The following is a 27,135-nucleotide window of genomic DNA, read 5'->3' on the forward strand; positions in this document are numbered from 1 at the left end:
AGAGCGAAATTTTTTTTAATTGGTAACCACACCCCAAGCGGCCTAAAATAGCCTAAGATGTCTGCCTTTAAGCCTTATACTGAAGCTTTGGAAGTCCTTAAGAAGTATGAGAAGAAGGATGGATTAAGTATTGACGACTTGATTCGTCACAATTTTCAAGGTGGATTAACCTTCAATGATTTCTTGATCTTACCAGGATACATTGACTTTGTCCCCAACAATGTCTCTCTTGAGACTCGTATTTCTCGTAATATTGTTCTTAAGACTCCCTTTATGAGTTCTCCTATGGATACTGTTACTGAGGATCAAATGGCTATTTACATGGCTCTTTTGGGTGGCATTGGTGTAATTCATCACAATTGCACTCCTGAGGAACAGGCTGCTATGGTTCGCAAGGTCAAAAAATACGAAAATGGGTTTATTTTGGACCCTGTTGTTTTCTCTCCCCAACACACAGTTGGTGATGTGTTGAAGATTAAAGAAACCAAAGGTTTCAGTGGTATTCCCATTACTGGTAAGTAAATTGATTAAGAGAAAGAGAAGAATGAAATTTTGTTGAAAGAATTACATTCATAGATGGGTGGACTAGTGAGTCATTATTTATACTGACTCTTTCCTCTTTACTACTAATGAATGTTGCCTACTTTGTGATTTTTGTGGAGACTAAGCATGTACCGTTAATACCTTATGATGCTCTTTGATTAACTTTCGTTCTTCCGCAATGACTTAATTGTCATGGGGTCAACTTTTTTATTTTACTGAAGATATTGTATTGCATGCTTTTTCTTTCATCTTCTTCTTGATATCGTATTCCTTATATAAATATGTTAGTTTACTAACCTTTAGAAAATGGAAAACTTCGTGGAAAGTTGGTTGGTATTGTTACTTCTCGTGATGTTCAATTCCACAAAGACACCAATACTCCTGTCACTGAAGTTATGACCCCTCGTGAGGAATTGATCACTACCGCCGAGGGAATCAGTTTGGAGCGTGCCAACGAAATGTTGCGCAAATCCAAAAAGGGAAAGCTTCCTGTTGTTGACAAGGATGACAACCTGGTTGCTCTTTTGTCTTTAACTGACTTGATGAAGAACTTGCACTTCCCTCTTGCCAGCAAAACATCGGATACTAAGCAACTTATGGTTGCCGCTGCTATCGGTACTCGTGATGATGACCGTACTCGTTTGGCCTTGCTTGCTGAAGCTGGTTTAGACGCTGTTGTCATCGACTCTTCTCAGGGTAATTCCTGCTTCCAAATCGAAATGATTAAATGGATTAAGAAGACATATCCTAAAATTGATGTTATTGCTGGTAATGTTGTGACTCGCGAGCAAACCGCCAGCTTAATTGCTGCTGGTGCCGATGGTTTACGTGTTGGTATGGGTAGTGGTAGTGCATGTATCACTCAAGAGGTTATGGCATGTGGTCGTCCTCAGGCTACCGCCATTGCCCAAGTTGCCGAATTTGCTAGTCAATTTGGTATTGGTGTCATTGCTGACGGTGGTATTCAGAACGTTGGTCATATGGTCAAGAGTCTCAGCTTGGGTGCTACTGCTGTTATGATGGGTGGTTTGTTGGCCGGTACCACCGAATCTCCTGGTGAATACTATGTCCGTGAGGGACAACGTTACAAATCATACCGTGGTATGGGTTCCATCGCTGCAATGGAAGGTACTGGTGTTAATAAGAATGCTTCTACTGGCCGCTATTTCTCTGAAAACGATGCTGTCCGTGTTGCCCAAGGTGTCTCTGGTTTGGTCGTCGACAAGGGCTCGCTTCTTCGCTTTTTACCTTATCTCTACACTGGTTTGCAACACGCTCTTCAAGATATTGGTACCAAATCTCTTGATGAGCTTCATGAAGCTGTCGACAAGCATGAAGTTCGCTTCGAGTTACGTTCGAGCGCTGCCATCCGTGAAGGTGATATCCAAGGTTTTGCTACATACGAAAAGCGTCTTTACTAGTCGTGTATAAGGATATTTAGGAAAAATTTAATTAAAGTTAATAAATTGCATTTATAGTACTTATTTTTTTTTCAAGTCAATTGTGTTTTGCTTAGGTAGAAAAAAACAAAATTATGTACATTGGAGGTGGCAGACATATATGTACGCTTGTATTTGATAGTGCATTACGAACGAATTGTGCAAGTTTACTAAGAGAATTTTAGGGTTTATAAATATATAATCTAATAAGTTATTAATTCATTAAAAATTCATATCATCAAGCTTATCCGTTTTTTTTTTTTAAATATACCCAACAGGATATTTAGAGGATTCGTATTTGAATATACGGACCTTTAGGTGGCTTTCTCTTCTTCGTTTTCAGCCATGCTTAAAGATTTCCTAATAATGTTAGCTGGATTTGAAAGATGAAGAGTAGTCAATGAACTGAGGCTTTGTCGAGTCTTCGGTTTAGAAAAATCAAAGTTGTGAATAGCTTCATTGTTGAGGATGAATGTTGGTGAGTCCATATTGGCTCTGGAAAAATTCAAATCAGGAACTTTTGGGACTGGACTACCATCCAGATCAATAGTGTCCAGATGAGGTAAAGAAACATCGTCAGTTGACGAGTCCTCGGCCAGCAGTTGATCAAGCTGTGTGGATTCACTATTAACTTCTTGCTTTTTCTCCAAAGGACTTTTTATCAAAAGTCCAGGTTCTGGTTTATCTTCCAACATCGGGGAGACAGGCGAAGTAAGATTAATTTCAACATCTATCTGATTCTTATTTTCAGGCCGTTTATGTGCAGGAGTTGAAGGCATATGCATAGTATTAAAGAAGTTCATGTTCTTTAACTTAGAGGTTTGAATGGGTGAGTTATACGCGGAGGCACCTGAGTCAGACGTAGACATTGAATCGTCGAAACGAACCCTCTTTTTTGGAGAACGTTTTGAAAATACAACTGGTTTTTTTGGAGACTTCACGAAAAACATTCGAGGCAAGTTATTATTAAGCAAGGGTTGAGTGGGAAAACTATGAACTCTATCACGATTGATAGTTCGTGAATCATCGGATGTTGAGTTGAGCTTATAACTTTCTGATAAGACAGATATATTAGGTTTCTCGCCAAGACCAATGCCCAACAACCACTTTTCCAGTATCGAGAATAGCTCTTGCATACCTCCCTCTTTTAGCAATGAACTAGCTTTGAAAGAACTTCTAAGAAGGGATTCTAAAACAGGAGTGAACTCATCAACTTTATTCTGAGCATCTAGAACCTGATTCTCAATAATTGATTTTAGCAAGTCAACTTCATCCTGTAACACATCAGCGTACATGGTAGCACCTTCTTGTTTGTATGTGTTGATAATGTGAGAAACACTTCTCTGAAACTTTTGGTATACAAGTTCAGGATCTATATCAGCAATGATCTCTGCACGACGAGTTAACAATGATTCTAACTTTGAACGAACTAAAAATACTCGTTCATCTGCGGAATTCGGAAGTATTCGCTCATAGCAGGATAACCAGTACTTAAGTACGCGAATTGAATCATCAAAATGTTTCACCTTTTCTACCTTATTAATAGTATCATTTTGCAGTGGTAAAGTCTCCTCAAATGTCATACGCAATAAATTTCTGGCTTCTGCAAGCTTCGATTCATGAGCAAAAGATTGAGTTACAGCGTCCTGATCAGAACCATTTGATTGCGATGACAAATCGATCTGTGCGAGACGATTCTCCAACTCTGAAATTTGCTCACGTAACTCAACGATTGCTTTTACATATTGGCTTACATGTCGATCTACACTGATCATGTTCCTTAACACTTCGGTTTTGATATTCTTTGCTCGATTAGCATATTTTAGAGTATTGTGAGTTTCTTCGTAATGAACAGAAGACGGAGATACGCAAACAATCATAACTGTCCGACAATTTCCGCCTAAACTAAACTTAAGTAAGCGAGTAAGTTTAGAATCACGATAGGGGACATGCGCACGGCGATGGGGATCACAAAGGGCATTGATACAATTTCCTAGGGCTAAAAGAGATTTATTAATATTAGCACCTTCAAAAAGACGACTACCTCTTAATTTGGTAGCTGTTGCACGTTCTGAGCCAGCCAAGTCAATAATTGATAAAGTGGCCAAAGTGTGGTCCTCATTGATGCCAGCTGTACGAGGTTTTTGGATCAACGTAACCTGCAATACAGCATGCGAACGAGATGAAGCAGCGTTAGCTTCTGTCGGAGACATAGTACGATTAGCATTTCCCTTCATGATAATATCAATGATTTCTTCCAAAGATTCTGGAGACAAAGAAGTAAGACCTGGTACAGTAATGCGACGGTCTGCATCTTCCCGTAAATTTAATGGCTTTGCTTGATTTGGGGTCGGTGATACTAATAAATCACGAATAGTTTCATTATAAATTTCCAAATAGGAAAGGCGAAGGTCAAAAATTTTTTCATCTCTTAAATGATCCATTCTCTCAAAAAGTTCTTTTAGTGTCAAATATATTAAACCAGGATCTTGCATTGTTCCACTAATGGTGTGAGTTTTACCACATCCAGTTGCTCCATATGCAAAGATAGTAGCATTGAATCCATCCAAAATATTGTCTAATAACGGCCTGGCAGTTCTCTCATACACCTGTTGCTGAGTAGCAGTTTCATCAAAAACCCTATCAAAAGCATAACGAAGATCACGGCCAAATCCCGCAGAATTGTTTGACTTTCTAGATAATCTAGCGAGACTCTGTTGAGAAGTAGAAAGTCTGCGGTTTGTGGCACTCAAAGTAGCCGTTGTTTCATCCGGGGGATCAAATACCAAGACACGTCCATCAAGTACCTTTACTACTCGTCGAATTTGACGTCCTGAACCAGGGTTCCTTAAGGAAGAAGATGTTCCAAATGATAAACGATCTGAGGATGCAATTAAATTTGCAGATTCAGCTGTACTAAATGGGCGAACACGGACTATTTTATGTTAGCAAAAAGATATGAATTTAAAAAACATCACATTAAAGACTAACCTGTAACGGTAATGGACGACTGTCTTGACATTGAAAAGCAAAATTTCCATGCAAGCAATCATCCAAAACAGATGAAAAGAAGGGCACTCGCAAACAACAATTCCAATAACCTTCTTGAATAAAAGCAATTTATATCGAAGATCACTATTAAAATAGATGTAACAGTAGAAAAGAGCGAGAAACGCGTTTTTTGAGTGCGCTTCAATGTTGACTGTTTGGCATTTGCCAAGTTACATTTCTTAGTCAAGTAACGCACTTTGTTTTGAATGGTTGTTATGGCAATAAAAGATGTAAACAATTACATTATTTACATATTTTGACAATAAACACAAATACAGGTAGTTACGATTAAAATCGAGTTGAAATACTGTTTTACCTTTTCATTTTCACTAGTTGTGTATAATGCTATCTCAGTATCATAGATGCTTTTACAGTATTTTTATTATTATAAAAGGCAACTAAATTCGATGATTGAACTGAATCGCTATCGTTTGGTTTGTAACTTATAATGTACACATGCCTGGCAAGATTCTTGCTTTGCTTTACTTTTATCACACTTTAATAAATCGTCCGACAAATTTAAATCATTTTCACCTATAATTGCAATAGAACATCAAATAAGTGTATATATTCTTCTAGCACTTCTATAAACACCACAACTGCTGCACTAGCTACTTTATTGCCAATTAACTGATGGCCTAAATATCTGATTAGTTTGAAAGCAGAGGACTAGTGAGCGCTATAAACAAAATTATATTCTATATTTTATATTGGGTATTCCTATATTCGTTAGGTACTAAATACTGAGTTTTACTTCACCTTTTAGTCGATATCGTTGAGACTTTTACCAATAGCAACTATAATGAATTAGGGGTTTTTCGTGCTATAACATTACCGCTCAATTTCTTTCAAACCACCAAGCGTCAAATTAGAACTACCTACTAAGCATTCGAATATGCAATAAAATTTCACCTTTGCCATAACCATAAATTTTACTATTGTTGGATAAGTCTTATTATTGCTAAGTAATTGATTACCTTAAGTTCATTTATCAAATAACAAAGCTCTACGTTTCAAATTTCAAAAAAAAAAACTTAACCTACTCATTGAGTTGTTTCAAATAAAAAAAAAGCAATTGGATTCTCTTCTGTTGGAAAGCACCCTTCATACAGCAATATTGGTATTTAAGGCATTGAATTTAAATATATTACTATGGCATTTCGTGATTCAACTCGCGATTTCAACAGAAGTAGACCTGAAAAAAGGCATGCTTCGAGATCTTCTTCACCTCGTTCATTTCGACCTTCAAATCAAAATGCAAGAGCAAATTATAATTTAGTAAGTAGGAAAATGTTAGTTGTTTTTGAATTAACCTTCCCTTTAGCCGAGAGTGAGAGATGCTATGAAAGAGGAAGAGCGAAGTAGGGAAACGAAAGAAATGCAAGAACGGGAATTTTTGCGTTTACAGCAGCTTCGAAGAGCTATTATTCGACTTAAGAATGATCGTTCTAAGCCTATAGATAAACTTCTTGTCAGCGTTTACTTGATGCCAGGCCCAGAATGGGAAGAGAATGGAGAAAAAAATTCAATTGATTTTGGAACAGTTGACATGTTTGATCCACTCTCTGTTATTCAAGTAAGGGACTTATTTTATTTTTACTTTATAACAGATTAATCATTAACATACTTAGAGTTATAAAGCAGAAGATTTGGAGGAGATATCTAGAAATATTGGTGATATTCAGCAGCTGGAAACGAACCAATGTAGACTAACTTATTGGAAGGTATGGATTATTTTTTATGCTTTAAGTGCTAAATTATACATTATAGTACGTTAAAATGCTAGTGAATTCTCGAATGGAACATAACAAAGTTGGGCAATTTTCAAGAGGGTTAAAGGTCGTAGCAGGTGAAGTACAAAGGATTTTAGCCCCTAAATCTTTTGAACAATTAGAACAGCTTGAGGCACAAATTCAAAAAAAATTGAAGAGCAATGTCCCTCTCGATACAGATTATTGGGTTGATTTACTAAACTCTTTAAAATCTTACAAGGCCATTGCTTATTTAAAAAAGACTTTTAATGAAGAATTACAAATTCGAAAAAATAAACTTGATAATGAAGAATGGGACAAAGCTTTTTCCGATGCCAAAAAACTGTCAAATATGAAGGATCGTGAAGAGAAGTTATATATTGTCCCTATAGACCCGAAGCCCATTTTGAGGGCTCAAGCGATACCACGCAGGATACAACCTGAAGAACAAGCCGATTATGAAAAAGAATTGGTAAGATATTTGTGTTTTTCATAATATTAACTCTCTTCCAAATTACGATTTCCATCTTTTGTCCTAACCAAAATCTTTTCTAGAATGATCATGTCAATATTGTAAAGTCTAGCACTTATATTCCAATATCGATACCTACCCAAAAACAAAAGCCAACTTTGCCGAAAAACAGTAATCTGATTAACGAGGATGAATTTTCAATTGCCAACAGGGCACGACTCGAAAGAGAATACTTACAATCCGATGATGCAGAGGAGCAAGAGATGCTTGGGGACTATGTAGAAGGGCAAACCCGTGTTGTTAACGAAAACGGGGTTACTTTGAAAAAGCCTCACTACTTTAATAGAGTTTTGCTTGGGTTTGAATGGAATTCTTATAATCAAGCACATTTCAATGAAGCCCACCCACCTCCCAAAGCAGTTCAAGGGTACCGTTTTAACGTTTTTTATCCAGATTTAATAGGTACAGGCCGTGCACCAACGTATCGAATAGAACGAACACGAAGGAAGAATAAAAGCGACACTACTGATTTACAAGACGATGTTTGCATTATACGTTTTATAGCTGGGGAACCATATCAGGATATTGCCTTCAGTATAGTAGATAAAGATTGGGATTACAGTGCAAAACGAGATCATGGGTTTAAAAGCAGTTTTGACAATGGTGTTTTATCCCTCCATTTTCGATTCAAAAAGCTTCATCATAGAAGGTAAAATAACTGATTTATCATGTTGTACATTTAATGAAATTTAAATTACTGTTACATGTGCAGCTAAACAACCTTAAAAGGCATCTACTAAACTACTTAAGTATTGCATAAATAAGTTTAATCGTAAAGAAACACGAAATCGATTAGTTCGTGATTGAAAAGCTAAACTAATTCAAGAAGAAGGGGGTGATAAATAGAAGGAAAAGGCATCATAGAAATTTGAAGTTCCCTGACATAAAAATATGCTTCGGATGTCCTCAAAAAGCATCTTTCTTCCCCTAATTTTGAAAGGTTAGAAAAAAATAGTATAAATCGAGTAATAACATACGAAAATGACTCTTCCAGAGGCATAAAGGGAATACAAACCAAGACCAGCCATAACAGCGTAGTAAGGATAAACAAGAGCAAAACTACCTGGTCTCTAAATATTAAACAATTAGGTTCTTTTTTCTCTTCATAATTAAAAACAAGTTTCGTTTAAAACTTACCTGCAAGTAAGTTGGTTTGTGGATGCTTTGGAGAAAGCGTTGTTGTTGAACAATAGTATTCTTCATTTTTTTCTTTTTTAATTAATAATTGTTTTAATAATTATAAAACGAACCAATAATCAAGTTAACAAGTTAAACTGTTAAAAAAATGAGGGTTAACGATAAAATGTAGGTAGGTGCGGAAAGGATTGATGGTTCCAATTAGTACATCTTGGTGCCAGAACACAGAGTCAACCTCATAAACTCACATATTTAAGTATATTAATAAGACGGTTAAGTGAAAGATATTCGTATTATTAAAAAAATGCTCCTTTATCGTTTTTGGTATGTATCATTTTAAATTAATCTTACTGAACGAGATTAACGCTAATAATATAAATTAATTGTTGTCAAATAATTTAAGGACGGAATCATTGTCAGATTGATTCTTCTTCAAAAACTAAAGCTATCTCCTTATAAGCTATTGGGGAATCTCTTTCAAACATGGTATAAATGCGTCCATGGCATACTCGGAGCAATAATAGTATAGCGATCAAAGTTAATAATGAAGATGCATTTGCTTGTACTTATATAAATTCTTATGGTTGTTGAGATAAGGGAACAATTTTATACTGAGTTACATATGTTCTATCCTTCATCAGTATTCTCTACAAACGCGAAAATTCCTTGTCCATTTAAGCAATTCGTATTACAAAGCTCTATGTTCATATTATACGAAGGACGTTGAAAGTTTTTAATTGATTCTGACAATGACTTACAGATAGAATATGATGGTTTGAGTTATTGAAAATGCTAAATCGTCTTTTCAAGTAATTGATGAACTAAAACAGTTTCTTATACATTATATTTCAGAAAGTACTTTAAAGATACTCTGCTTTCTTCCTTGTTTTTTTTTTTTTTTCTTTTTTTTTTTTTTTGGAATACTAATACCGAGAAAACTTTCGTCAAATTTTATGGGCCTAATAATAATCTTATGAAATTAAGGTGCACTTAACCGAGCTATACTTTAAAGATTACAATTATCACAACTGAACACAACATTATATTGTTGGGGTAAACCTTTAAATTTCATGCATTTGAAGAAAATTGATTGCATTAGCTTAAAATATAGCTCACTTAGTGACTGGATGATCATCATAATATTATGTCGAGTTTTGTTTATTAGTCTTCCACTGTGAGCTGTTCAAAACTAAGATTATTTAACGTATTTTCATTGGCATAGTGTTGGAGGAAGTTAAAAATAATAAGCAAAGTAACCTCTGGAAGGATAAAACTGTCTATAAAAATAGCAATTACGCTACAAAAGTTTATAGCTTTTACGGCTTTAATGCTATTCTCATTTACAGGTACTAAGACTCCTTTGGATGCTTAGTTACAGTGATAGGGCATAATTAGAATCTTCAATAAAATAGGGGTTTGAAAAACTAAACTACTTGTGAGAAAGAATTAAGCCTTACGTCTCTTTGAGTGAATTCCCTTTTCTGCTTTGTTAATCCATAATCTGCTGTATTTGACTTCAAAATACAACTTTAATTGATTTACTTTTAAAAAGTTGATTGATTGGTAAATTGAAAGTTTTTGCTGGACTTCTGCTTATTTTCACAACAATTATATTATAAAGGGTTAAGTGGTGTGCAATTGGTTTTTAAGAGTTTGAAGCAAGCTCCATGTTAATTCTAATTAAAATAAAATAGAGTGATTAATTTTAAATGGAACGGAGCAATGCTAAGCTAAATATTGAAGATTGGGTCTCGTTAAGAAAGGTTTGTGGTGCAATTTGTTTACAAGGCTTTAATGTGATAAACGGTTGACGAATGAATGAAACCAAATGGAAAACAACTTCCAAAATATTTAATAAATTTTTTAAAATTTGTTTCGCTACGATAGTCAATGAATTGACCCAATGCAGGAGAAATTTGTTGTTTCAGTAGCATTTCTGGATTTCGAGAAACAGATACATTTTAATTAATTTAATGTGTCGCCTTATTTTTTTAAACATGTAAATGACTTTTTTTCTTATGCATATTCTTTTTTTGAGAAGTTATCAATGTTTTAATTAAGTATGGTTGCTATGAGGCATGTAAACAAATGGCAACCAATTCATGTGGTAGGTGAGCAACTTGGTAATAGAAAAAAAAGTACGGTGCAAGGATATGGTAACAGTTGAGTAGCTTAAAATGTAAAAAACAACTTAAGTAACTTTTGTTTTGTTTTAATCCGTAGGATTTTATTCTCTCGGTTACTTAGCAGCCATCACATTAGTAACATACTTGTTACCTTTACCCACTGTACTTCTTATTTTCTCACCTTCTTTTCCTTGGTTCCATTTCTCGACCACTATCTCTTTCCCATTTTATCGCAAACTTATTTTTCAATACTACTTTGTGAACTACATTAAGCCTTTTGCTTTCGTTCTTCTTAGTAGTGCTTCTCTCTCTTCGGACATTGATCACTCGTTTTTTGGAAGTTCGATTTTGCGGGAAAGTTGAGATACACCATTTAATAAAGAGACTATTTGATTAATATTATAGTCAATTTTCGATCAATTCTGTGTTTTTTGTCCATTTCGCACCCACTTTTCCGTTGGTTTGTGAGACTATAGCTTTAAAAGTGAACATCTGTGTAACAGGAGTGATTGAAACTATCGTTTTTGGTTTTGATTATTTGTTTTTCTTTCCTTTCAATTTTGTTTTTTTGTGTTTAATTCGCACTTTTTGGAAGCTTCTGCTAGCTGTGTTCATCGCCCTTATCAGAAGCCTTAATCTTTTCGTTTGTTGGATTTAATTATTTATTTTGCTCGAACAATAGTAATCGTGGTATCCTGTCTCCTCTCTTTGACTAAAATCCAAAGCCATGCATTTTGCAGACATTCCTCTTAGCAAGCCATGTCTGAACAACCCCCCAACATATCCATGGTCATCCCCAATTTTATCCAGTATTGCTAATCCTTCACTATGTGATATTGTATCTTCTCCATCATCTGTTTCTTCCTTTGCTTCCTCGGATGATTTTGCATTCATGAACGCATATTGTCTGCCCATACAACAAAACCACCAATTTGGTAGTCCAGTTGCTGCTTCGCCAAACCAACAACCGCTCGTAGAAAGCCAAAATCGCCGGAATGTCACTTATGCTTCTTTAGTCATAGGAAAACTTGGAATTGCTCAACTCATTCGTCAACAAACTGATCCTCCTCAAATTATCCATAGAAAGCAAGACAAGGGCTTAATGGCAAGGGTCTTGTCTAGATCCAAGAAGCAAGAGGAGAGAGAGAATCACTCTTCTGATGCTCGTGATGCTATTAAATCTGCCCTTCGAAGGAGAATGCGCCGTCGTGAAGGCCGTGTTCAAAAGGCTTTAAGGCCCACCCCTAACTTAATTTGCTCAAAATGCAATACCACGTTCAACCATTCAACGGCTCTTATGATGCATGAAGCAACCTGCTTGAATCAAGTTCCCTTTAAGCTTTCGGACTTTTTTGTTGAGGACGTGATAGATGACTGGCTCTTTTAATATTTCCGTTCATACAAAGAAGCAGCTTTCGTATCTAGTAGCATTACGGATATGTAATAATTATCGCTTATTAATGACGCTGGTTATATAAAGCGTATTAAAATTTTGCTCAGTCGTTTTACTCTTGAGAGCTTCATCACTTCTTTTAGAGAAGTTATTTTGAGATCATAGTATAATTTACTACATCAATTAGGTAATCAAGAAATATAGTTTGAAATGATAGAAGACTGCTCTTATAACCTTGTTTTAGGAAACGATCATCTATGCACTTTTTTCTATGTTTTGCTATCAAATATCACTATTACAGACACTATCTTTTTATTTTCGCGAAAGCTATAATGAAATATATTACAATACAGCTCACACTTCATCTAGATTGAGCAAACATACTGTAAAGAGGAAACACCAGTTCTAAAGTTACAACTGACTTTAGTTTAAGGCATAGGATAGGCATTTTATTCACAGATTTGCAATTGATTTAATAAGAGGAAAGTAAAATAGGACTATGGAACAAGGCTATCGTCTTAAAAAAACCTAAGAAGGGAAATCATGTAAAAGATAAACTATTTTGACACGAGAGGAGGGAAGCAATGCATGCTAATGTTTTGAAACATGGAATGAAAAAATGACTTATAAAAACAATATTTTAGGGGCTCTTTTAGTAGTTTCATGCAGGGATACGTTCTACACGGATATCTCGATATTCGTGTACAGACGGGTGCTTGGATAATAATGCAACTGCGTCCGAATCCCAGCCACTTCTCCAAAGATGAGCGCCAACAGGTTCAAGATCATAGATTGAGCAAAACTCAGAGAGGTCAAATCGTTCGCGGACAAGTGCATTAGAAGGAATACTAATACTAGATGACTTTTGCCGCAAAACAAGGGTTAAGATACGGTGTTTATCTTCTCCACGGTGAACAATAGGAGGCCGATATTGAAAGAAAGCTTTAGAAGTATCAATGGGCACACGTTTGGATGCTTCAATGGGGATATTCGTTAAAAGCCAGTTGCAATGAGTCTCAAACCGGTTTGTTTCGTAATTCGGGACATCCAAATCTAGTGTTATAACTGAATAATGATTCTTTTTACAATTAAAGGGTAAAACTGATAGCCACGGGGTCTTTACAGTAACCGTACTTGGCAAGATAGTGCCAGGAGTGATAGAATCATTATTTTCGGGGTTAAATCCTAACTGTACGTCGACAGATGGCGAAAATGAGCCAATCCCAGAGTCCTTTATTACTTTCATCTGCTCCAATCTTTGTAAAAGAAGCAATTTTTGATAATCTTCCCACTGTTGCTTAAGCATGTAAAGGAACACCGGATTCGTGTAGTCGATCTCCTTTTTATGAAATTTAGAGCGTACTTCCGGTAAATTAATTTGTGATAAAACCTGTAACCGTTCTATTTCTGGGGAAGTTTCACTTGGGTTTTCTAATAATTTAGCCTGAAGCTTTTTGTGAACTTTCTCCGAGTATTCCTGTATTAACTTTACAGAAGAGCGATATGCATTTTCCTGAGCAGCACTGTAAATACTGCGAGCCCTACAGACATTCGAAATCGTAGGAATTCTAGGCCATACGCGTTTCATCCTTGCAATGGTAAAAGCTAAGTAATTAACGGTATGGATGTGTATAGGAATAGAATAACACAAGAGGGTATAGCGCAGTGTAAGGAATGCTAATGCACAGCTTTTTCGATATTTACGGTTATACAAAATAAAATTAGAAATGGAAACTGTGGATGTTAAACATGTTAATTGGAAAAGGTCAATCATACCGAGTCCCTTCAAGGTTATGACCAAAGTTTTAGTGGTAGGTTTAAGCAACAATTCTACTCCCGTAAGCTGCTTCTAATGGGAACTAGACTGTAGCAATAGCGTTCATGTTTAACCAAAAGCTACAAGTTATATGAAACGGTCATTTGCAAAAGTCAGTAAGTTTCAATGACTATAATGAAAATATATTGACTCGACGACACATAGTGAATCATGAGTCAGAGTCCGTATGAAGTAATATGTTCCTAATTTGACGGCTGCATTGAAAATTCAGCAATCGGAAGGAATGAATAAGAGAAAAATATTCAAAAGAAGTGAAATAGCTACGTGGGTTAATCAATAGTGTCTACGTCCAATTATTATCTGAGGTATACACATGCAACAATCACGGCATTTACATCTCAGTAAATTAAAATAAAGAAAAATAATATCATTAAATTAAGTCAAAAGGTTTAAAGGTGATATCCTATGAATTCGGGAAATTGCCAACTATATCTTAGATAGTCACATTTCTACCAAATTGACGTAGAGCTTAATTAAATATTCCAGATGTTGCTAAAGTATTCTCATATTGTCAACTGCGAAGTTCAACATCTTTCGATTTGCAGAACTGATTCAATCCAGTGGCTAACTCATGGTCGTATGTACGATCCGTTCTGTCTATTTTGATTTAATGTGACCAAAAGTTAAACTTCATCTCGTGTATAGTTAAAAGATATGATAGTATACATACTAAAAATGAGAATTCTGGCAAACCAGATTTAAATCAATAACATGTTACTCTTGCTTGCGACAATATAAGTAAATGTGGGCAAGAAAGATGAAGAAGTATTAGAAACAAGTTGCGGCTAAATTTTGAGAAAGGATTGATAGCGGAAAGGCTACTAATAGTAATGATATGAGCTATTATTATCAGTAACGATAAAGCCGTTTATGGTGGCGCGCGTAAGAGAACGACAAAATTTGAAGCCTAGGTAGTTTCATCAAAACCATTAAAGGAAATAAATATGAAAAAAGCTAGCAAGAGAGGCGATATTATATTTTCGCATTCACAACTTTACTATTGACGACTACGAATACCGAGGGATAGCGTTATTATCTCTCCACAAGTAATCGGCTATTTTTTGATTGGTTTAAATAAAAGTAAATCCTGATTATATTTGACATAATCTGCATCAAATAGAACTCTAGATTTTCCTTTCCGAATATGGTGGCCAATTAACGGTACGACTGTGATGTAAATATTACACAGTGGAGCGACACGTGAATGTAGTCCCCTTCGGTTAGCTCCTTAAAATGGAGGCCTTAAAGGATAATACTGCTTGACTTTTTTAGCATAGTGCCTTTGTTAATTGCAACAAATCCCTTCAAACAAAAAAAAAATAAATTTTTATAAAGAAAAACTTTTTATTTCTATACGGCAAGTTCATCTCATAAAGTAAACAAATCATTTCCCGATTGGCTACCCTAGCCCTTCGTTTGTTTGTTTTGCAGTGACGTCAAAATTCATCTCACCCGATCAACATATATAAACATTGCGACACAAACCAAAAAGTTACCGACTGCAGCATCATATTTCTCAGCAGAAACGTATTCTTATAGTAATCCAAGTCCAAAATTAAGGAATTGGTATCTTAAACCACCTTAGTACATAGTTCTCTATTGTTTATAAGCCTCTTTACTTGCCAGGGACGCAGTAAGACATTGCTTCCTTCACCACCTTCATTATCCTTTACCTTCTTTCTCTGTCCACCTTATATATATATACTTATTTTCCCAGGAATCCTCACTTTTGCCATTAATCCATTCCATCCTTCTGTAGAACGACGAATTGTCATCCCTTCCTTTATCGTTCGTTCATTTCCTAAAACCGGGACACTACTGCATGCTTAAAACAGAGGAAAAATAAAGAGAGAACACATTTATATAATTGAAAGAAACTTTTCCATTGATAGCTCCTAAGTTTCAAATCACCAACTTGTCGGTTTATACATTCTTCATTTTCTTTTATTTACTTTTTTGAAGAAGTTCACAGGGATCACTATTCAGAAATTTTATACAAAGATATTGCATCCTTATTCATCAATCCAAATTTGCGTCACTTGATCGACCACAATTTGCTTCATCTTCCCTTCCCAATTTGTTTCGCCAGCACCTGAATAACATAGCCTCTTTTTAAGATTTAACCTTCTTCAAGAAATCACTACATATTCGCACTACTAACAAAAAAGAAACTTTCGCTTTTTATTTAGTCCGTTCTTGTATCAACTATCTTCATCGGCTTTACCGTCGAAACCATTTCAACCGCACTCAATAGAAAATTAACTTGCTCATCATCAATCTTCCATCATGGATTTCGCAAATGTGTATCTCGGGTTAGATACACTAGGTAATGAAGGATATGGTGCTAGCGTCAGTAATGGCACTCACCATGATTTTCATTTTAACTTCAATACATTCCGCGATGGTGGTAACCATGAAGTTGGAGAAAAACGCGCTGAATCTAGCGATATCGGAGTATATGAATGTAGAGGTCCAGTCCAGGGACCTAAAGATCAAACATCCTTTCCCTCGAATTCACATAATAACTACGCTTCAATAGTAGGTGATGCTAGCATTGGACATTACCTCAAAGGACCCGAGCGTACTTCAGAGGTATCATTACCTCAAACGGTAAACCTTTCGGAGATTTCTAACAATAATGACAAAGGCCAGCCTACAAATACTCCTCCTGTACGCTCAACAATTGTTGCACCTTCATTATACTCTGAAGGTAGTACTTTGAATCATTATAATAATGGATCTCATCAAGTGCTTCATCCACAATTCCAAAATGGAACCAACGCCCCATACGTAGTGCAGTCAAATCTTATGCAAAACAATGTTAATCTAACAGGAGCGGAACAAGAAAAAGGTTTGGACCTATATAAGAATTCCGCTACTGCGAATAACGATGAGATTTTCTATAATCTTGAATCCTTACGTAGAGAAGGATACTTAAACTCCAACAAGAAGCAGTCTCAATCTCCAAATGGAGACTACAACAGCAGCGATGAGTCCTGTTCCAATAAAACCGTCGCCTCCAGTCAACGACGGGGTACACCTGGCAGTAACAATGTTCATACCGCTAGTAACAATGAAACTCCTGATATGAAGAGGAGGCGGTTTTTAGAGAGAAATCGAATAGCCGCATCGAAATGCCGCCAAAAGAAAAAGCTTTGGACACAGAATCTCGAAAAAACAGCACATATCGCATGTGAGCAGTCGAAAGCTCTAAGGATTTTAGTCAGCCAACTACGTGAAGAAGTAATTTGTTTGAAGAATCAACTATTAGCTCATCAAGATTGCAATTGCGAAGGAATTCGACAATATCTTTCTTCAGAGGCTCAAGGAATTATGTCCTTTCAGAAACATTGAGCAAATGACACCCCATTGAATCAAGTTTCGTAACATTTTTTTATTATACTGTATATGCATTTCTGAGAGCCTGGATAGAATCTTGCAATAGGAGATGCTTAAAAGACGGCCAGTGCTGCTCTACTGCTTGTCTATAGTAATTGTACTTTAACTCTGGCATATTTTATTTTTCTTTTTTCACAATACTATTATTTTCTTCGCGTCACTGTGTTCATGGGATTTGCAATCTCACTCCAAACTCGTTTCATTCAATTGCTTGGGTTTTTCATTCATGTTTCTTCATTAAAAGTGTTTATGTTTCGAAGATCCTTTACGCACGTTTCATTTCCAGATTAATAATTACTGTAATGATATATCTTCCCTATATGTATTTTTTTAATAGGTTACGATTGCTTTACGAACTTGACCTAGATGAGCCAAATCTGTAATCACTGCCATATAATCTGTACCTCGTTCACAGACATGTCATTTTATCTTCAGTACGACACCACAGTTACATATATTGTTTGCTTTGGAATAAAAAAAAAATTAAGTAATAGAATAACACTTTCTGAAGTAAATGGTAGAAAAGATAACAGTATTCGTAGAGCAGCTATAATTATATGCATTTTTGCGTTTTGCAGCAAAAGATCACTATACTGCATAAGGAATTTTTATACAAACCATGTGTCTTTATTTAGTACATTAAGACTATATCCCGTTTCTACTCCTTCAGAAAGTGCTTAAGCCCTCTCTTAGCAAAGAAACGAGTGTATTATTAAAAGGAATGGCACCCTCAGAGAAAGACATTGAAGAGGTATCAGTCCCTGGAGTTTTAGCACCGCGCGACGATGTGAGGGTTTTAAAGACACGAATTGCCAAATTATTAGGAACAAGTCCTGATACATTTCCTGGATCACAGCCAGTTTCTTTTTCAAAGAAACATTTACAAGCATTAAAAGAAAAGAACTATTTCGTATGTGAAAAAAGTGATGGAATTCGTTGTTTACTTTATATGACCGAGCATCCTCGGTACGAAAATCGACCCAGTGTATATTTATTTGATCGTAAAATGAATTTTTATCATGTTGAGAAAATTTTTTATCCAGTTGAAAATGACAAATCTGGAAAAAAATATCATGTTGATACACTTTTGGACGGTGAGTTGGTTTTAGATATCTATCCAGGTGGTAAGAAGCAACTGAGATATTTAGTCTTTGATTGTTTGGCATGTGATGGAATTGTTTATATGAGTCGATTGCTTGACAAACGCTTGGGAATTTTTGCTAAAAGCATTCAAAAGCCCTTAGATGAATATACAAAGACTCATATGCGCGAAACTGCCATATTTCCTTTTCTCACATCGTTAAAAAAAATGGAGCTGGGTCATGGTATCCTAAAGTTATTTAATGAAGTGATCCCCCGACTTCGTCATGGTAATGATGGACTTATCTTTACATGTACGGAAACTCCTTATGTATCTGGCACTGACCAGTCGCTTTTGAAGTGGAAACCAAAAGAAATGAATACAATAGACTTTATGCTAAAGCTGGAATTTGCACAGCCTGAAGAAGGGGACATTGATTATTCAGCCATGCCAGAATTTCAACTTGGTGTATGGGAGGGTAGGAACATGTACTCTTTTTTTGCCTTCATGTATGTTGATGAAAAAGAATGGGAAAAATTGAAAAGCTTTAATGTTCCTTTATCGGAAAGAATAGTAGAGTGCTATCTGGATGATGAAAATCGTTGGAGATTTTTACGTTTTCGTGATGATAAACGAGATGCAAACCATATCAGTACAGTTAAAAGTGTATTGCAGAGCATAGAAGATGGCGTTTCTAAAGAAGACCTTCTCAAAGAGATGCCTATTATCCGTGAAGCTTATTACAACAGAAAGAAACCCTCAGTAACGAAACGGAAATTAGATGAAACCTCTAATGATGATGCTCCTGCAATCAAAAAAGTAGCTAAGGAAAGTGAAAAAGAAATTTAAGATCTTTTAACAAAAACAAAAGGAATATTTAATTGATTCCTATACCAAAAGAACGCAAAAATGTTGAAAGCTGGTCAGCCATTAATATCCGACCTTCAAGGCCAATATAATTGGACTTCTAAAGTGTTTATGCACGGACCCTTAGAATTAAGAAAAAAAAAGCTATGAAGGTTTAATTTGACTACTTATCGTTTTTACTTTTAAAGCATGGACTACTGACTTAGATTTTTCAACTTGCTACATCGCTATTGCTATCGCAAATTTCAGTAACGAATATAATCTCTCTCTTTTTTTGAATCGCCATATTGATCATCAATTTATTTATTTTGAATTCGCCTTATTTCACAACCAGTTTACTATTTAAATGAAGCTCGGAACTCCCAGCATGGAAGAGTAAAATCTATGCACTTTAATTTAATAATGTTTATGCCTTACAAATTCTTTACATTCATACTAAGAATAGTATTTTATCGCAGTATCTCGTAATAGAATGTTACTAGGTTTTAAGACACTAACGATGAACTTCTCTATATTACACAAAAGCAGTCACGAGTACTTTTCGAAACAAGGCCTGACTGATTTGTACACCAATCTGTTACATACTCTTTCAACAAACTAACAATGGGACGTGTGATCAGAGCTCAAAGAAAGAGTGGTGGAATTTTCCAAGCTCATACCCGTCTTCGTAAGGGTGCTGCTCAGCTCCGTACTTTGGACTTTGCTGAGCGTCATGGATACATTCGTGGTGTCGTCCAAAAGATCATTCATGACCCTGGCCGTGGTGCTCCGTTGGCCAAGGTTGCTTTCCGTAATCCTTATCACTACAGAACTGATGTTGAAACCTTTGTTGCAACTGAGGGTATGTACACTGGCCAATTCGTTTACTGCGGTAAAAACGCTGCTTTGACCGTTGGTAATGTCTTGCCTGTTGGTGAGATGCCCGAGGGTACCATTATTTCCAACGTTGAGGAGAAGGCCGGTGACCGTGGTGCATTGGGTCGTTCTTCTGGTAACTATGTTATCATTGTCGGACATGATGTTGACACTGGCAAGACCCGTGTCAAGTTGCCCTCTGGTGCTAAGAAGGTTGTCCCTTCTTCTGCTCGTGGTGTTGTCGGTATTGTTGCTGGTGGTGGTCGTATTGACAAGCCTTTGCTCAAGGCTGGACGTGCATTCCACAAGTACCGCGTCAAGCGTAACTGCTGGCCTCGTACTCGTGGTGTCGCTATGAACCCCGTCGATCACCCTCACGGTGGTGGTAACCATCAACACGTTGGTCACTCTACTACCGTTCCTCGCCAATCCGCTCCTGGTCAAAAGGTTGGTCTTATTGCTGCTCGTAGAACCGGTCTTTTGCGTGGTGCTGCTGCTGTCGAAAACTAAATTTATTTTAAAAGTTAAAAAAAGGGTTAGCAAAGGATTTGTTATTTGTTAGGCTATGTTATAATAAATGTTATGCGGTGATGCGAATTTGATATACAGAAATGGATGATATGAATTGAAACTAAAACTGGTAATGAACCTCCTTATTAACCGTTTAAACACATATTTTATTGTCCGTAATATACAAAGCGGTCATAGTACTTAATTTTACCATAGAAAGGTATTTCTGATACGGTTTTCATTTCTGAGTGACAGGCGAAATCAACTGTCATTCCCTCGATGAAGGATTGTCTACCTGAAACCTCTCTGTCCGACTTTTCTTTAAACAATTGATAGCTAGAAACACAGAAACACGTAAAAGCATTTAAAATGTCATAAAATCATAGCTCAAATTTTATGAACATTTGTTACGATTTAACAACTAAGAGGGTTAGATGGATCGTTGAAGAAAGGACAAACATATTGCTTTAAACGGAACGTTTTGCAGCAAACTTTTTAATAAAGTCTAATGTTGTAAGACACCCTTCAAATTGAGTGCTAATAATGAATCGTCATTTTACAATGGAAAAAGCAACTTTTCACAGTTATCATTTCACTGCCCGCATTCACTTTTGGCCATACATCAACTGTACTGTGTACAATCGACGATTTACGTACTCCAGAGATTCACTGATCCGCCGCAAGTATCGTCGACTGTGCATACTTAAGGGCTATGCTGTTAATAAGGAGAGATGCCGGAATCTCGTCCCCAATTTGTCATACTGTCAACTCACCGGTAAACAATGACACAAAGTTAGCAAATAAAGGTGATCTTGCCGAATCCACGATTATTTTATTACTAGGGAACTTTATTTACTAAAAACTCAAGTGCACATCAACAACTCTGCTGAATGTAGCCTTTTATTCTTGAAACTATATGCGCTGCATCATGGAAACGATGGTCAAAAGGAATCCACTGAATCCCATCCAGTCCAACCGTTCTTTCGATAAATTTTTTTCCTTCCGACAGTTATGATTTTATGGTCAAAGTTGTAGCGATGCTTGTTTACGCCATAGTGCCAAATATGCGGGCTCTCAAAACATCGTGAGGACTTTTTTATGAAGATCTGACCGTCATAGTAACGAACAAAAATGAGAATGAGCCACGAATAAGTATCACTCGAATGATTTTTTTTGGATTTTTTTTCCTATGAATATTAGTGAGTGTTCGTTAGAGCTCTGTAACTAGGGTAAATAGACTGATACGGGTAGTGTACAATTTTGGGGATAGGACAACCTGACATCATTGTGTTTGGAAACCATAAGTGATGAACCGACATAACTTGGCTTCTTCCAATTTGCAGCATTGATTGACAAAACAATCGGTTTAGTTGCAAGAGACAGAAAGAAACGGGAATGGAACATCCGTCCCCTGACTCAGTATCCTCAACATCGTCATCAGACCACAAGAAGGGTTAGTTTGTTTTTACTGTTTTTGTTAAAGAAAGTGAAAGCCGATTTACTAACTACGCGTTTTAGCTGAGCTATCGGACAGCCTGAAACAGCTGCAGCTTCTTCAAGGTACGTGAAATCGTGAAAGGTTGATGCGAGGTAATGGTTTTACTGACGTGTGAATGAATAGCTTTCCAAGCTGGTGACATTAAACAAGTCGATAATTTGTTACATAACAAATCGAAAGATGAATGTACCCATGCTTTATTCATAAGCATTCAATGCGCGAACGTTCAAATGGTGAAACATATTTTATCCGTTTTTGACGTGGACGTGAATGCTTATGATAAAAACAAAAATACTGTACGTACTTAAGGATATCTTTTTTTTAAAAAAAAGTAGGGTGAGAGATGAAAACAAAGTTTGGGCTTGTGTTGGTTTGCTCCTTCGCAAGGCACTTTATTGCGAATTATGCATGGATTTGGGAAAAAGTATTTGCTATACTTGTTACCAACCATTTAATTCGATGCTCTCTCTTTCTTGTTTTAGATAAAGGAAATTATCTTATTTATTTATTTGAATGCAATAATTAACATTTGTTTCTTTAGCCGCTACACCTTGCTGCTATGGCAGGTCGTCAGGATATTGTAGAAGCCCTGTTGTTACATCCTGACATCAATTACAATTTGGTGAATGCTAACAACAAAAAGGCATATCAGGTTGCTACGAGCCCTCAGCTTATGGACTTTATGAAAGGATTTTATGTTACCTATACAAAAGAAACTGCCCGTGAATTTAAGAAGGCTTTTAAAGAACGTAATCTTGAATCCATGGACTATTTAATGAGACATAATGAATTCAATGATGCTATTGATTTGAATGAAGTTGATATAAAAACAGGACAGACTTACCTACACGTCGCTACAAAAGCAAAGGATGCCGAACTTGTGAAATGGCTACTTGACAACGGAGCCGATCCTTATCGTCGTGATAAATTTGGTAAGTTGCCAACGGATTACACCAAAGATGAAAATATGCGCAGTTTATTGCGTTCATACTCTGGAAACAGAGACTCTAGTTCTGCCCCTGCAGTGCCTCAACATATGTCTGGTTATCTAAAGAAGTGGACGAATTACAAATCTGGATACAAGCTTCGTTGGTTTACCTTAAACAATGGAGTCTTATCCTATTACAAAAATCAAGATGATGCTTCCTCTGCATGCCGTGGTTCCATCAATCTTAAGCTTGCCAGATTAGTTCACGATCCCAAACAACCAACCGTCTTTCAAGTAATTGGTAAGGGATCTGTGCGCTACAGTGTTAAAGCTAATTCTCCTGTGGAAGCTAAAAAATGGATTGCTGCTATTTCTTCAGCCATCGAAAATGATGAAGAAGCTAATAAGCCTAATGTGACGGCTGATAACGCTTCTTTCGGAACACATGACTTGGCACCAGCGGCTCATAAATTTACCCAATCCAATGCTTCTGGAAATTCGGGCTGGGATGATAATGAGTCAGATATCGATCGTGCTCAATTACCTTCACGTGAGAATTTTGAATTTAATGTAAATATTGCCAAACTTCAGGTGGAGACTCTCCATAAACTAATAGATTCTGCGATGCAAACTGAAAAAGTTAAAAAAGATCCTTCCTTGTCTCAAGTTTTCGACGGTATTTCAAATTCGTTTAATACGTTGCATAAAACTGTTTTGGAAATGCTTGATTTACAACGTCAAGCTGAACATTATTATAAGCGAAAGCTTGATAATGCCAAGGCAATTAATGCTCTTTGGGCCGAAAACTTAAAGACTGTCGTTGAAGAACAAGACCAGATAGAAGAGCGCTATCATAGAAGCGAAGCTCATCGTCGGCGGACTAAGAGAGCTTTCCGTAGACTGGCTGCTTCACTTAAGAAAAGACCAAGTGATAAAGACAACAAGCTTCATATTCACTATGATGATGGTGCTATGTCTTCAACATCGTATTCTACCGATTTTACTGATGACGAAGAAGAAACTAATACGAAAGATGAGTTTTTCGATGTTGACGCTCATGATAATAACCATGCAAACAAAGCAGAGCCTAGTCAGACAGCTAATAATGTTCATGAAATTAGAGAACCATCATTTTCTTCTGAACATAAGCCACAACCTTCTCTTAAAACAACGACTGATGTGTCATCTCCAGAAACGAAACAAAACATAGCGGACATCCGAAAAACAACGTTGACCGATCAAACAGAAGAATTTACTGAAAGAAGAGATAACAATGGATCTATCCCTAGCAAACAACCTTCTGACGAACAACACCTTGGCAAGGAATCATTACCTAGTCAACAATCTACCGTGAGCAACCACCATCGTAAGGAATCTATCCCTAGCAAGCAACCTACTGAAGGCCAACACGCGCGTCAAGAATCCTTACCCAGTCAACAAACTACTGAAACTAAGCATCTCCGCAAAGAATCTACTCCTAGTAAGCAACCTACTGAAGGCCAACACACGCGTCAAGAATCCTTACCCAGTCAACAAACTACTGAAACTAAGCATCTCCGCAAAGAATCTATTCCTAGTAAGCAACCTACTGAAGGCCAACACGCGCGTCAAGAATCCTTACCCAGTCAACAAACTACTGAAACTAAGCATCTCCGCAAAGAATCTATCCCTAGTAAGCAACCTTCTGGGGGCCAACAACTGCGTCAAGAATCCTTACCTAGTCAGCAAAGTAGTGAAAGTAAACAGTCCACCCAACATCAACAACCTGTGGAAGTCCAAAAATCTATTCAAAGCGATGTATCTGCTCCTAAAGCTAAAGAAGTATCTGAGAAACCTGTAAGTCATCAAGCAAAACCTTCCAATGCGTCTCAGCTTTCTCGGAATACTGACGACACGCAGGCAAAAGAGGCTCCCAAAGAAGCATCCATTCCAGATAATGCCTCTACTGCTTCTACCAAAGTTTCTAATGATAGTCATTTGAAGCCTGACGCGGACAAGAAATCTGTGTCATCCGAACTAACACATGCTTCAAAGCCGTCATTAGACGAGAAAACTATGCAGCTTGCTAAACAAATAGCAGTTTCTTTTCATGGATATGAGGCACCTACGAGAGAGAATCTCGATGTTAATGACGATCGTCCGAAAATCAGTCTTTGGGGAATCCTTAAAGGAATGATTGGAAAGGACATGACCAAAATGACTTTGCCAGTAAGCTTCAATGAACCCACAAGTTTGTTGCAGCGAGTAGCTGAAGACATGGAATATACTGAATTATTAGATCAAGCTTCACACAATAAAGATCCATACCAACGCATTCTTTACGTCGCTGCATTTGCTGCCTCGGAATATGCCAGTACTTTAAACCGCGTTGCCAAACCATTCAATCCTTTGTTAGGAGAAACATATGAATTTTGTCACCCTCAACGTGGATTCAGGTTTATTGTGGAACAAGTTAGTCACCATCCTCCTGTTGGAGCTGCTTATTCGGAATCCGCGAACTGGAAATATTACGGAGAATCAAGTGTTAAGTCGAAATTCTATGGTAAAAGTTTTGATATCTCACCCCTTGGTACATGGTTTTTGGAATTAAGACATCCTTCTGGGGAAGTTGAATTGTATACTTGGAAAAAGGTCACCTCATCTGTCGTAGGGATTATTCTTGGAAGCCCATCGGTGGATAACTATGGCCAAATGCATATTGTAAACCACAGCAGTGGAATCAATTGTGTCCTTGATTTCAAACCTCGTGGATGGAGAGGTACAAATGCCCATGAAGTTAAAGGAAGTGTACAATCGACGGATGATACTCCTAAATGGATGGTTAACGGACACTGGAATGATAAAATTTTTGGTCAGCAGCCAAATGGAAATAAGATTCTGCTATGGCAAAATCATGAAAGACCGCCTCGTCCTTTCAATTTAACCCCTTTCGCAATTTCACTTAATGCGCTCACTCCACAGTTAAAACCCTGGCTTCCTCCCACTGATACGCGTTTGCGACCTGACCAAAGAGCAATGGAAAATGGACAATATGACTTAGCAGCATCTGAGAAAAACCGCCTTGAAGAAAAGCAGAGGAAAAAACGCCGTATGCGTGAGCAAGGCGAAATGCCACCATGGTCTCCAAGGTGGTTTTCGGCGGCTAAGCATCCCGTTACTGGTGAAGACTATTGGCAGTTTAACAACGAATATTGGAAAATAAGAGAGGAAGCTGGTGAAGCTCATTTGGCCGGAAAGGAATTTGAATGGCCTAATGTTGATGATATTTTTTGAGATCTCACGAAATTATTAATCATTTTGTTTTGCAAAAAGGCAAGGAATGGCAATCCAACTATTTGACACACTATGACCAACAACACTGAGTAAAGTTTATTTAGTTTTATTTAGTCTTGATACACTACTACAAGTAGACAGTATTATAGATATTAATAATGAAAAAATTAGCTACATAACTTCATGATACATTAAATGCTACAATGTTCTTACAAAGAATACGTATACGCACGAAGTGTATTGAACACATAAGTACAAAGGAGAAATTTAGTAAATGAAATTTTAAGCAGCAGTAATAGCTTTGCGAGCAGCCAAGTTTCTGGCCTTGGCACCTTGCTTCAAGGAAACACGGGAAACGGTGTCGTTAGCCTTGGGGACTGCTTCCTCCTCTTCGGCAACAATGATTTCAATGTGAGAAGGGCTGGAAAGGTAAGCAGTGACACGACCGTGAGCACGATAAGTACGTCTGCGTTGCTTAGGGGCAGCATTGACTTGGACATGCTTAATGATGAGTTTGTCCATGTCTAACCCCTTAGCCTCAGCATTAGCCTCGGCATTCTTCAAAAGGTCGTAGAAGAATTTAACAGACTTGACGGGCCAGCGAGCTTGGGTGACGCCAAACTCCTTACCTTGAGCAGTACGGCCAACACCGCCGTTGAAGCGACGGAAAGGAACGGCTTGCTTGTGTTCCTTGACGTTGTCAAGGAAGATGAAGGCCTTCTTCAAACTCATGCCATTAATGGTAAAGGCAACTTCACGAGAGTTCTTGAAATGGGTTCTCAAGTAAGCTCCGCGAGCTTTGGCGCACTTTGTCTCAAGAGCAGGGGAAGCTGAATAGCGGACCATTGCTACTTTTGTTGTGGTAAAAGGCTAGTGCTCTTCTCTAGGAATTTACTATTCTCGTTTCTAGTGTGA

The 27,135-nt window shown here is 37.1% G+C and overlaps 11 protein-coding genes, 17 long non-coding RNA genes and 1 other non-coding gene across 29 annotated transcripts; 16 read left to right on the forward strand and 13 right to left on the reverse strand.

Moving 5' to 3' along the window:
• The first annotated feature begins 24 nt into the window (after positions 1 to 24).
• gua1 (IMP dehydrogenase Gua1) lies at positions 25 to 2,027 on the forward strand. The gene is made up of 2 exons (NM_001021599.3): positions 25 to 514; positions 847 to 2,027. Exons 1-2 carry the CDS (start codon positions 58 to 60, stop codon positions 1,962 to 1,964), a joined length of 1,575 nt encoding a protein of 524 aa, NP_595702.1. The 5' UTR covers positions 25 to 57; the 3' UTR covers positions 1,965 to 2,027.
• Positions 684 to 764, forward strand: snoR54. The gene has a single exon (NR_197129.1). It is a non-coding gene; the product is annotated as a small nucleolar RNA snR54 (small nucleolar RNA).
• Positions 2,028 to 2,163: 136 nt separating the features above from the next.
• On the reverse strand, positions 2,164 to 5,200 carry klp5 (kinesin-8 family plus-end directed microtubule motor Klp5). The gene is made up of 2 exons (NM_001021600.3): positions 4,974 to 5,200; positions 2,164 to 4,917 (listed from the first exon to the last, which is right to left on the reverse strand). Exons 1-2 carry the CDS (start codon positions 5,002 to 5,004, stop codon positions 2,297 to 2,299), a joined length of 2,652 nt encoding a protein of 883 aa, NP_595703.1. The 5' UTR covers positions 5,005 to 5,200; the 3' UTR covers positions 2,164 to 2,296.
• On the forward strand, positions 2,287 to 2,517 carry SPOM_SPNCRNA.5314. Its single transcript, NR_194669.1, has one exon. It is a non-coding gene; the product is annotated as a non-coding RNA (long non-coding RNA).
• Positions 2,749 to 4,336, forward strand: SPOM_SPNCRNA.5315. The gene has a single exon (NR_194670.1). It is a non-coding gene; the product is annotated as a non-coding RNA (long non-coding RNA).
• SPOM_SPNCRNA.5316 lies at positions 4,455 to 5,176 on the forward strand. Its single transcript, NR_194671.1, has one exon. It is a non-coding gene; the product is annotated as a non-coding RNA (long non-coding RNA).
• A 126-nt stretch (positions 5,201 to 5,326) lies between the features above and the next one.
• SPOM_SPNCRNA.1455 lies at positions 5,327 to 5,989 on the forward strand. Its single transcript, NR_150340.1, has one exon. It is a non-coding gene; the product is annotated as a non-coding RNA, possible alternative UTR (long non-coding RNA).
• Positions 5,950 to 8,021, forward strand: cay1 (cactin). The gene is made up of 5 exons (NM_001021601.3): positions 5,950 to 6,311; positions 6,358 to 6,609; positions 6,665 to 6,757; positions 6,804 to 7,256; positions 7,340 to 8,021. Exons 1-5 carry the CDS (start codon positions 6,186 to 6,188, stop codon positions 7,967 to 7,969), a joined length of 1,554 nt encoding a protein of 517 aa, NP_595704.1. The 5' UTR covers positions 5,950 to 6,185; the 3' UTR covers positions 7,970 to 8,021.
• On the reverse strand, positions 6,085 to 7,660 carry SPOM_SPNCRNA.1456. Its single transcript, NR_150341.1, has one exon. It is a non-coding gene; the product is annotated as a non-coding RNA (long non-coding RNA).
• Positions 8,022 to 8,222: 201 nt separating the features above from the next.
• Positions 8,223 to 8,627, reverse strand: cox7 (cytochrome c oxidase subunit VII Cox7; the record flags this gene model as incomplete). The annotated part of the gene is made up of 4 exons (NM_001356231.2): positions 8,566 to 8,627; positions 8,454 to 8,525; positions 8,294 to 8,386; positions 8,223 to 8,243 (listed from the first exon to the last, which is right to left on the reverse strand). Exons 2-4 carry the CDS (start codon positions 8,517 to 8,519, stop codon positions 8,223 to 8,225), a joined length of 180 nt encoding a protein of 59 aa, NP_001343154.1. The 5' UTR covers positions 8,520 to 8,525; positions 8,566 to 8,627.
• Positions 8,272 to 8,480, forward strand: SPOM_SPNCRNA.5317. The gene has a single exon (NR_194672.1). It is a non-coding gene; the product is annotated as a non-coding RNA (long non-coding RNA).
• Positions 8,628 to 8,631: 4 nt separating the features above from the next.
• On the forward strand, positions 8,632 to 10,430 carry SPOM_SPNCRNA.5318. Its single transcript, NR_194673.1, has one exon. It is a non-coding gene; the product is annotated as a non-coding RNA (long non-coding RNA).
• Positions 10,431 to 10,568: 138 nt separating this feature from the next.
• On the reverse strand, positions 10,569 to 11,052 carry SPOM_SPNCRNA.5319. The gene has a single exon (NR_194674.1). It is a non-coding gene; the product is annotated as a non-coding RNA (long non-coding RNA).
• rep2 (transcriptional activator MBF subunit Rep2) lies at positions 10,786 to 12,405 on the forward strand. The gene has a single exon (NM_001021602.3). The coding sequence runs from the start codon at positions 11,307 to 11,309 to the stop codon at positions 11,964 to 11,966; it is 660 nt and encodes a 219-aa protein (NP_595705.1). The 5' UTR covers positions 10,786 to 11,306; the 3' UTR covers positions 11,967 to 12,405.
• Positions 11,351 to 11,633, reverse strand: SPOM_SPNCRNA.5320. The gene has a single exon (NR_194675.1). It is a non-coding gene; the product is annotated as a non-coding RNA (long non-coding RNA).
• Positions 12,308 to 13,579, reverse strand: mrpl35 (mitochondrial ribosomal protein subunit L35). The gene has a single exon (NM_001356232.2). It carries the CDS (start codon positions 13,558 to 13,560, stop codon positions 12,634 to 12,636), a length of 927 nt encoding a protein of 308 aa, NP_001342831.1. The 5' UTR covers positions 13,561 to 13,579; the 3' UTR covers positions 12,308 to 12,633.
• Positions 13,097 to 13,725, forward strand: SPOM_SPNCRNA.5321. The gene has a single exon (NR_194676.1). It is a non-coding gene; the product is annotated as a non-coding RNA (long non-coding RNA).
• A 430-nt stretch (positions 13,726 to 14,155) lies between these two features.
• On the forward strand, positions 14,156 to 14,657 carry SPOM_SPNCRNA.376. Its single transcript, NR_150773.1, has one exon. It is a non-coding gene; the product is annotated as a non-coding RNA (long non-coding RNA).
• SPOM_SPNCRNA.1457 lies at positions 14,166 to 17,724 on the reverse strand. Its single transcript, NR_150342.1, has one exon. It is a non-coding gene; the product is annotated as a non-coding RNA (long non-coding RNA).
• On the forward strand, positions 16,096 to 17,533 carry atf21 (Atf-CREB family transcription factor Atf21; the record flags this gene model as incomplete). The annotated part of the gene is made up of 1 exon (NM_001021604.3): positions 16,096 to 17,533. One exon carries the CDS (start codon positions 16,096 to 16,098, stop codon positions 17,161 to 17,163), a length of 1,068 nt encoding a protein of 355 aa, NP_595707.1. The 3' UTR covers positions 17,164 to 17,533.
• A 100-nt stretch (positions 17,725 to 17,824) lies between the features above and the next one.
• On the reverse strand, positions 17,825 to 18,168 carry SPOM_SPNCRNA.5322. The gene has a single exon (NR_194677.1). It is a non-coding gene; the product is annotated as a non-coding RNA (long non-coding RNA).
• Positions 17,877 to 19,526, forward strand: ceg1 (mRNA guanylyltransferase Ceg1). The gene has a single exon (NM_001021605.3). It carries the CDS (start codon positions 17,930 to 17,932, stop codon positions 19,136 to 19,138), a length of 1,209 nt encoding a protein of 402 aa, NP_595708.1. The 5' UTR covers positions 17,877 to 17,929; the 3' UTR covers positions 19,139 to 19,526.
• Positions 18,327 to 18,541, reverse strand: SPOM_SPNCRNA.5323. The gene has a single exon (NR_194678.1). It is a non-coding gene; the product is annotated as a non-coding RNA (long non-coding RNA).
• Positions 19,527 to 19,686: 160 nt separating the features above from the next.
• SPOM_SPNCRNA.5324 lies at positions 19,687 to 19,972 on the reverse strand. The gene has a single exon (NR_194679.1). It is a non-coding gene; the product is annotated as a non-coding RNA (long non-coding RNA).
• rpl802 (60S ribosomal protein uL2) lies at positions 19,748 to 20,660 on the forward strand. Its single transcript, NM_001021606.3, has one exon. The coding sequence runs from the start codon at positions 19,760 to 19,762 to the stop codon at positions 20,519 to 20,521; it is 762 nt and encodes a 253-aa protein (NP_595709.1). The 5' UTR covers positions 19,748 to 19,759; the 3' UTR covers positions 20,522 to 20,660.
• Positions 20,593 to 22,172, reverse strand: SPOM_SPNCRNA.5325. Its single transcript, NR_194680.1, has one exon. It is a non-coding gene; the product is annotated as a non-coding RNA (long non-coding RNA).
• On the forward strand, positions 21,856 to 26,422 carry osh2 (sterol transfer protein Osh2). Its single transcript, NM_001021607.3, has 4 exons — positions 21,856 to 21,974; positions 22,040 to 22,081; positions 22,143 to 22,315; positions 22,561 to 26,422. The coding sequence occupies exons 1-4, from the start codon at positions 21,917 to 21,919 to the stop codon at positions 26,218 to 26,220; spliced, it is 3,933 nt and encodes a 1,310-aa protein (NP_595710.1). The 5' UTR covers positions 21,856 to 21,916; the 3' UTR covers positions 26,221 to 26,422.
• On the reverse strand, positions 22,825 to 26,313 carry SPOM_SPNCRNA.5326. The gene has a single exon (NR_194681.1). It is a non-coding gene; the product is annotated as a non-coding RNA (long non-coding RNA).
• rpl1701 (60S ribosomal protein L17) lies at positions 26,413 to 27,092 on the reverse strand. Its single transcript, NM_001021608.3, has one exon. The coding sequence runs from the start codon at positions 27,064 to 27,066 to the stop codon at positions 26,503 to 26,505; it is 564 nt and encodes a 187-aa protein (NP_595711.1). The 5' UTR covers positions 27,067 to 27,092; the 3' UTR covers positions 26,413 to 26,502.
• Positions 27,093 to 27,135: the final 43 nt, after the last annotated feature.

Source organism: Schizosaccharomyces pombe, assembly GCF_000002945.2.
Source record: "Schizosaccharomyces pombe strain 972h- genome assembly, chromosome: II".
NCBI classification, from domain to species: Eukaryota; Fungi; Ascomycota; class Schizosaccharomycetes; order Schizosaccharomycetales; family Schizosaccharomycetaceae; genus Schizosaccharomyces; species Schizosaccharomyces pombe.

Coding starts and splice junctions, on each gene's coding strand:
- mrpl35 (NM_001356232.2), bottom strand. CDS start 13,560: ATGAAACGCGTATGGCCTAGAATTCCTACGATTTCGAATGTCTGTAGG.
- klp5 (NM_001021600.3), bottom strand. CDS start 5,004: ATGTCAAGACAGTCGTCCATTACCGTTACAG. Junction 4,918..4,973: donor GTCGTCCATTACCGTTACAG/GTTAGTCTTTAA, acceptor AACATAAAATAG/TCCGTGTTCGCCCATTTAGT.
- ceg1 (NM_001021605.3), top strand. CDS start 17,930: ATGGCACCCTCAGAGAAAGACATTGAAGAGGTATCAGTCCCTGGAGTT.
- rpl802 (NM_001021606.3), top strand. CDS start 19,760: ATGGGACGTGTGATCAGAGCTCAAAGAAAGAGTGGTGGAATTTTCCAA.
- gua1 (NM_001021599.3), top strand. CDS start 58: ATGTCTGCCTTTAAGCCTTATACTGAAGCTTTGGAAGTCCTTAAGAAG. Junction 515..846: donor CAGTGGTATTCCCATTACTG/GTAAGTAAATTG, acceptor ACTAACCTTTAG/AAAATGGAAAACTTCGTGGA.
- cay1 (NM_001021601.3), top strand. CDS start 6,186: ATGGCATTTCGTGATTCAACTCGCGATTTCAACAGAAGTAGACCTGAA. Junction 6,312..6,357: donor CAAGAGCAAATTATAATTTA/GTAAGTAGGAAA, acceptor CCTTCCCTTTAG/CCGAGAGTGAGAGATGCTAT. Junction 7,257..7,339: donor CCGATTATGAAAAAGAATTG/GTAAGATATTTG, acceptor AATCTTTTCTAG/AATGATCATGTCAATATTGT.
- rep2 (NM_001021602.3), top strand. CDS start 11,307: ATGCATTTTGCAGACATTCCTCTTAGCAAGCCATGTCTGAACAACCCC.
- osh2 (NM_001021607.3), top strand. CDS start 21,917: ATGGAACATCCGTCCCCTGACTCAGTATCCTCAACATCGTCATCAGAC. Junction 22,082..22,142: donor ACAGCTGCAGCTTCTTCAAG/GTACGTGAAATC, acceptor GTGAATGAATAG/CTTTCCAAGCTGGTGACATT. Junction 22,316..22,560: donor ATGATAAAAACAAAAATACT/GTACGTACTTAA, acceptor TTGTTTCTTTAG/CCGCTACACCTTGCTGCTAT.
- rpl1701 (NM_001021608.3), bottom strand. CDS start 27,066: ATGGTCCGCTATTCAGCTTCCCCTGCTCTTGAGACAAAGTGCGCCAAA.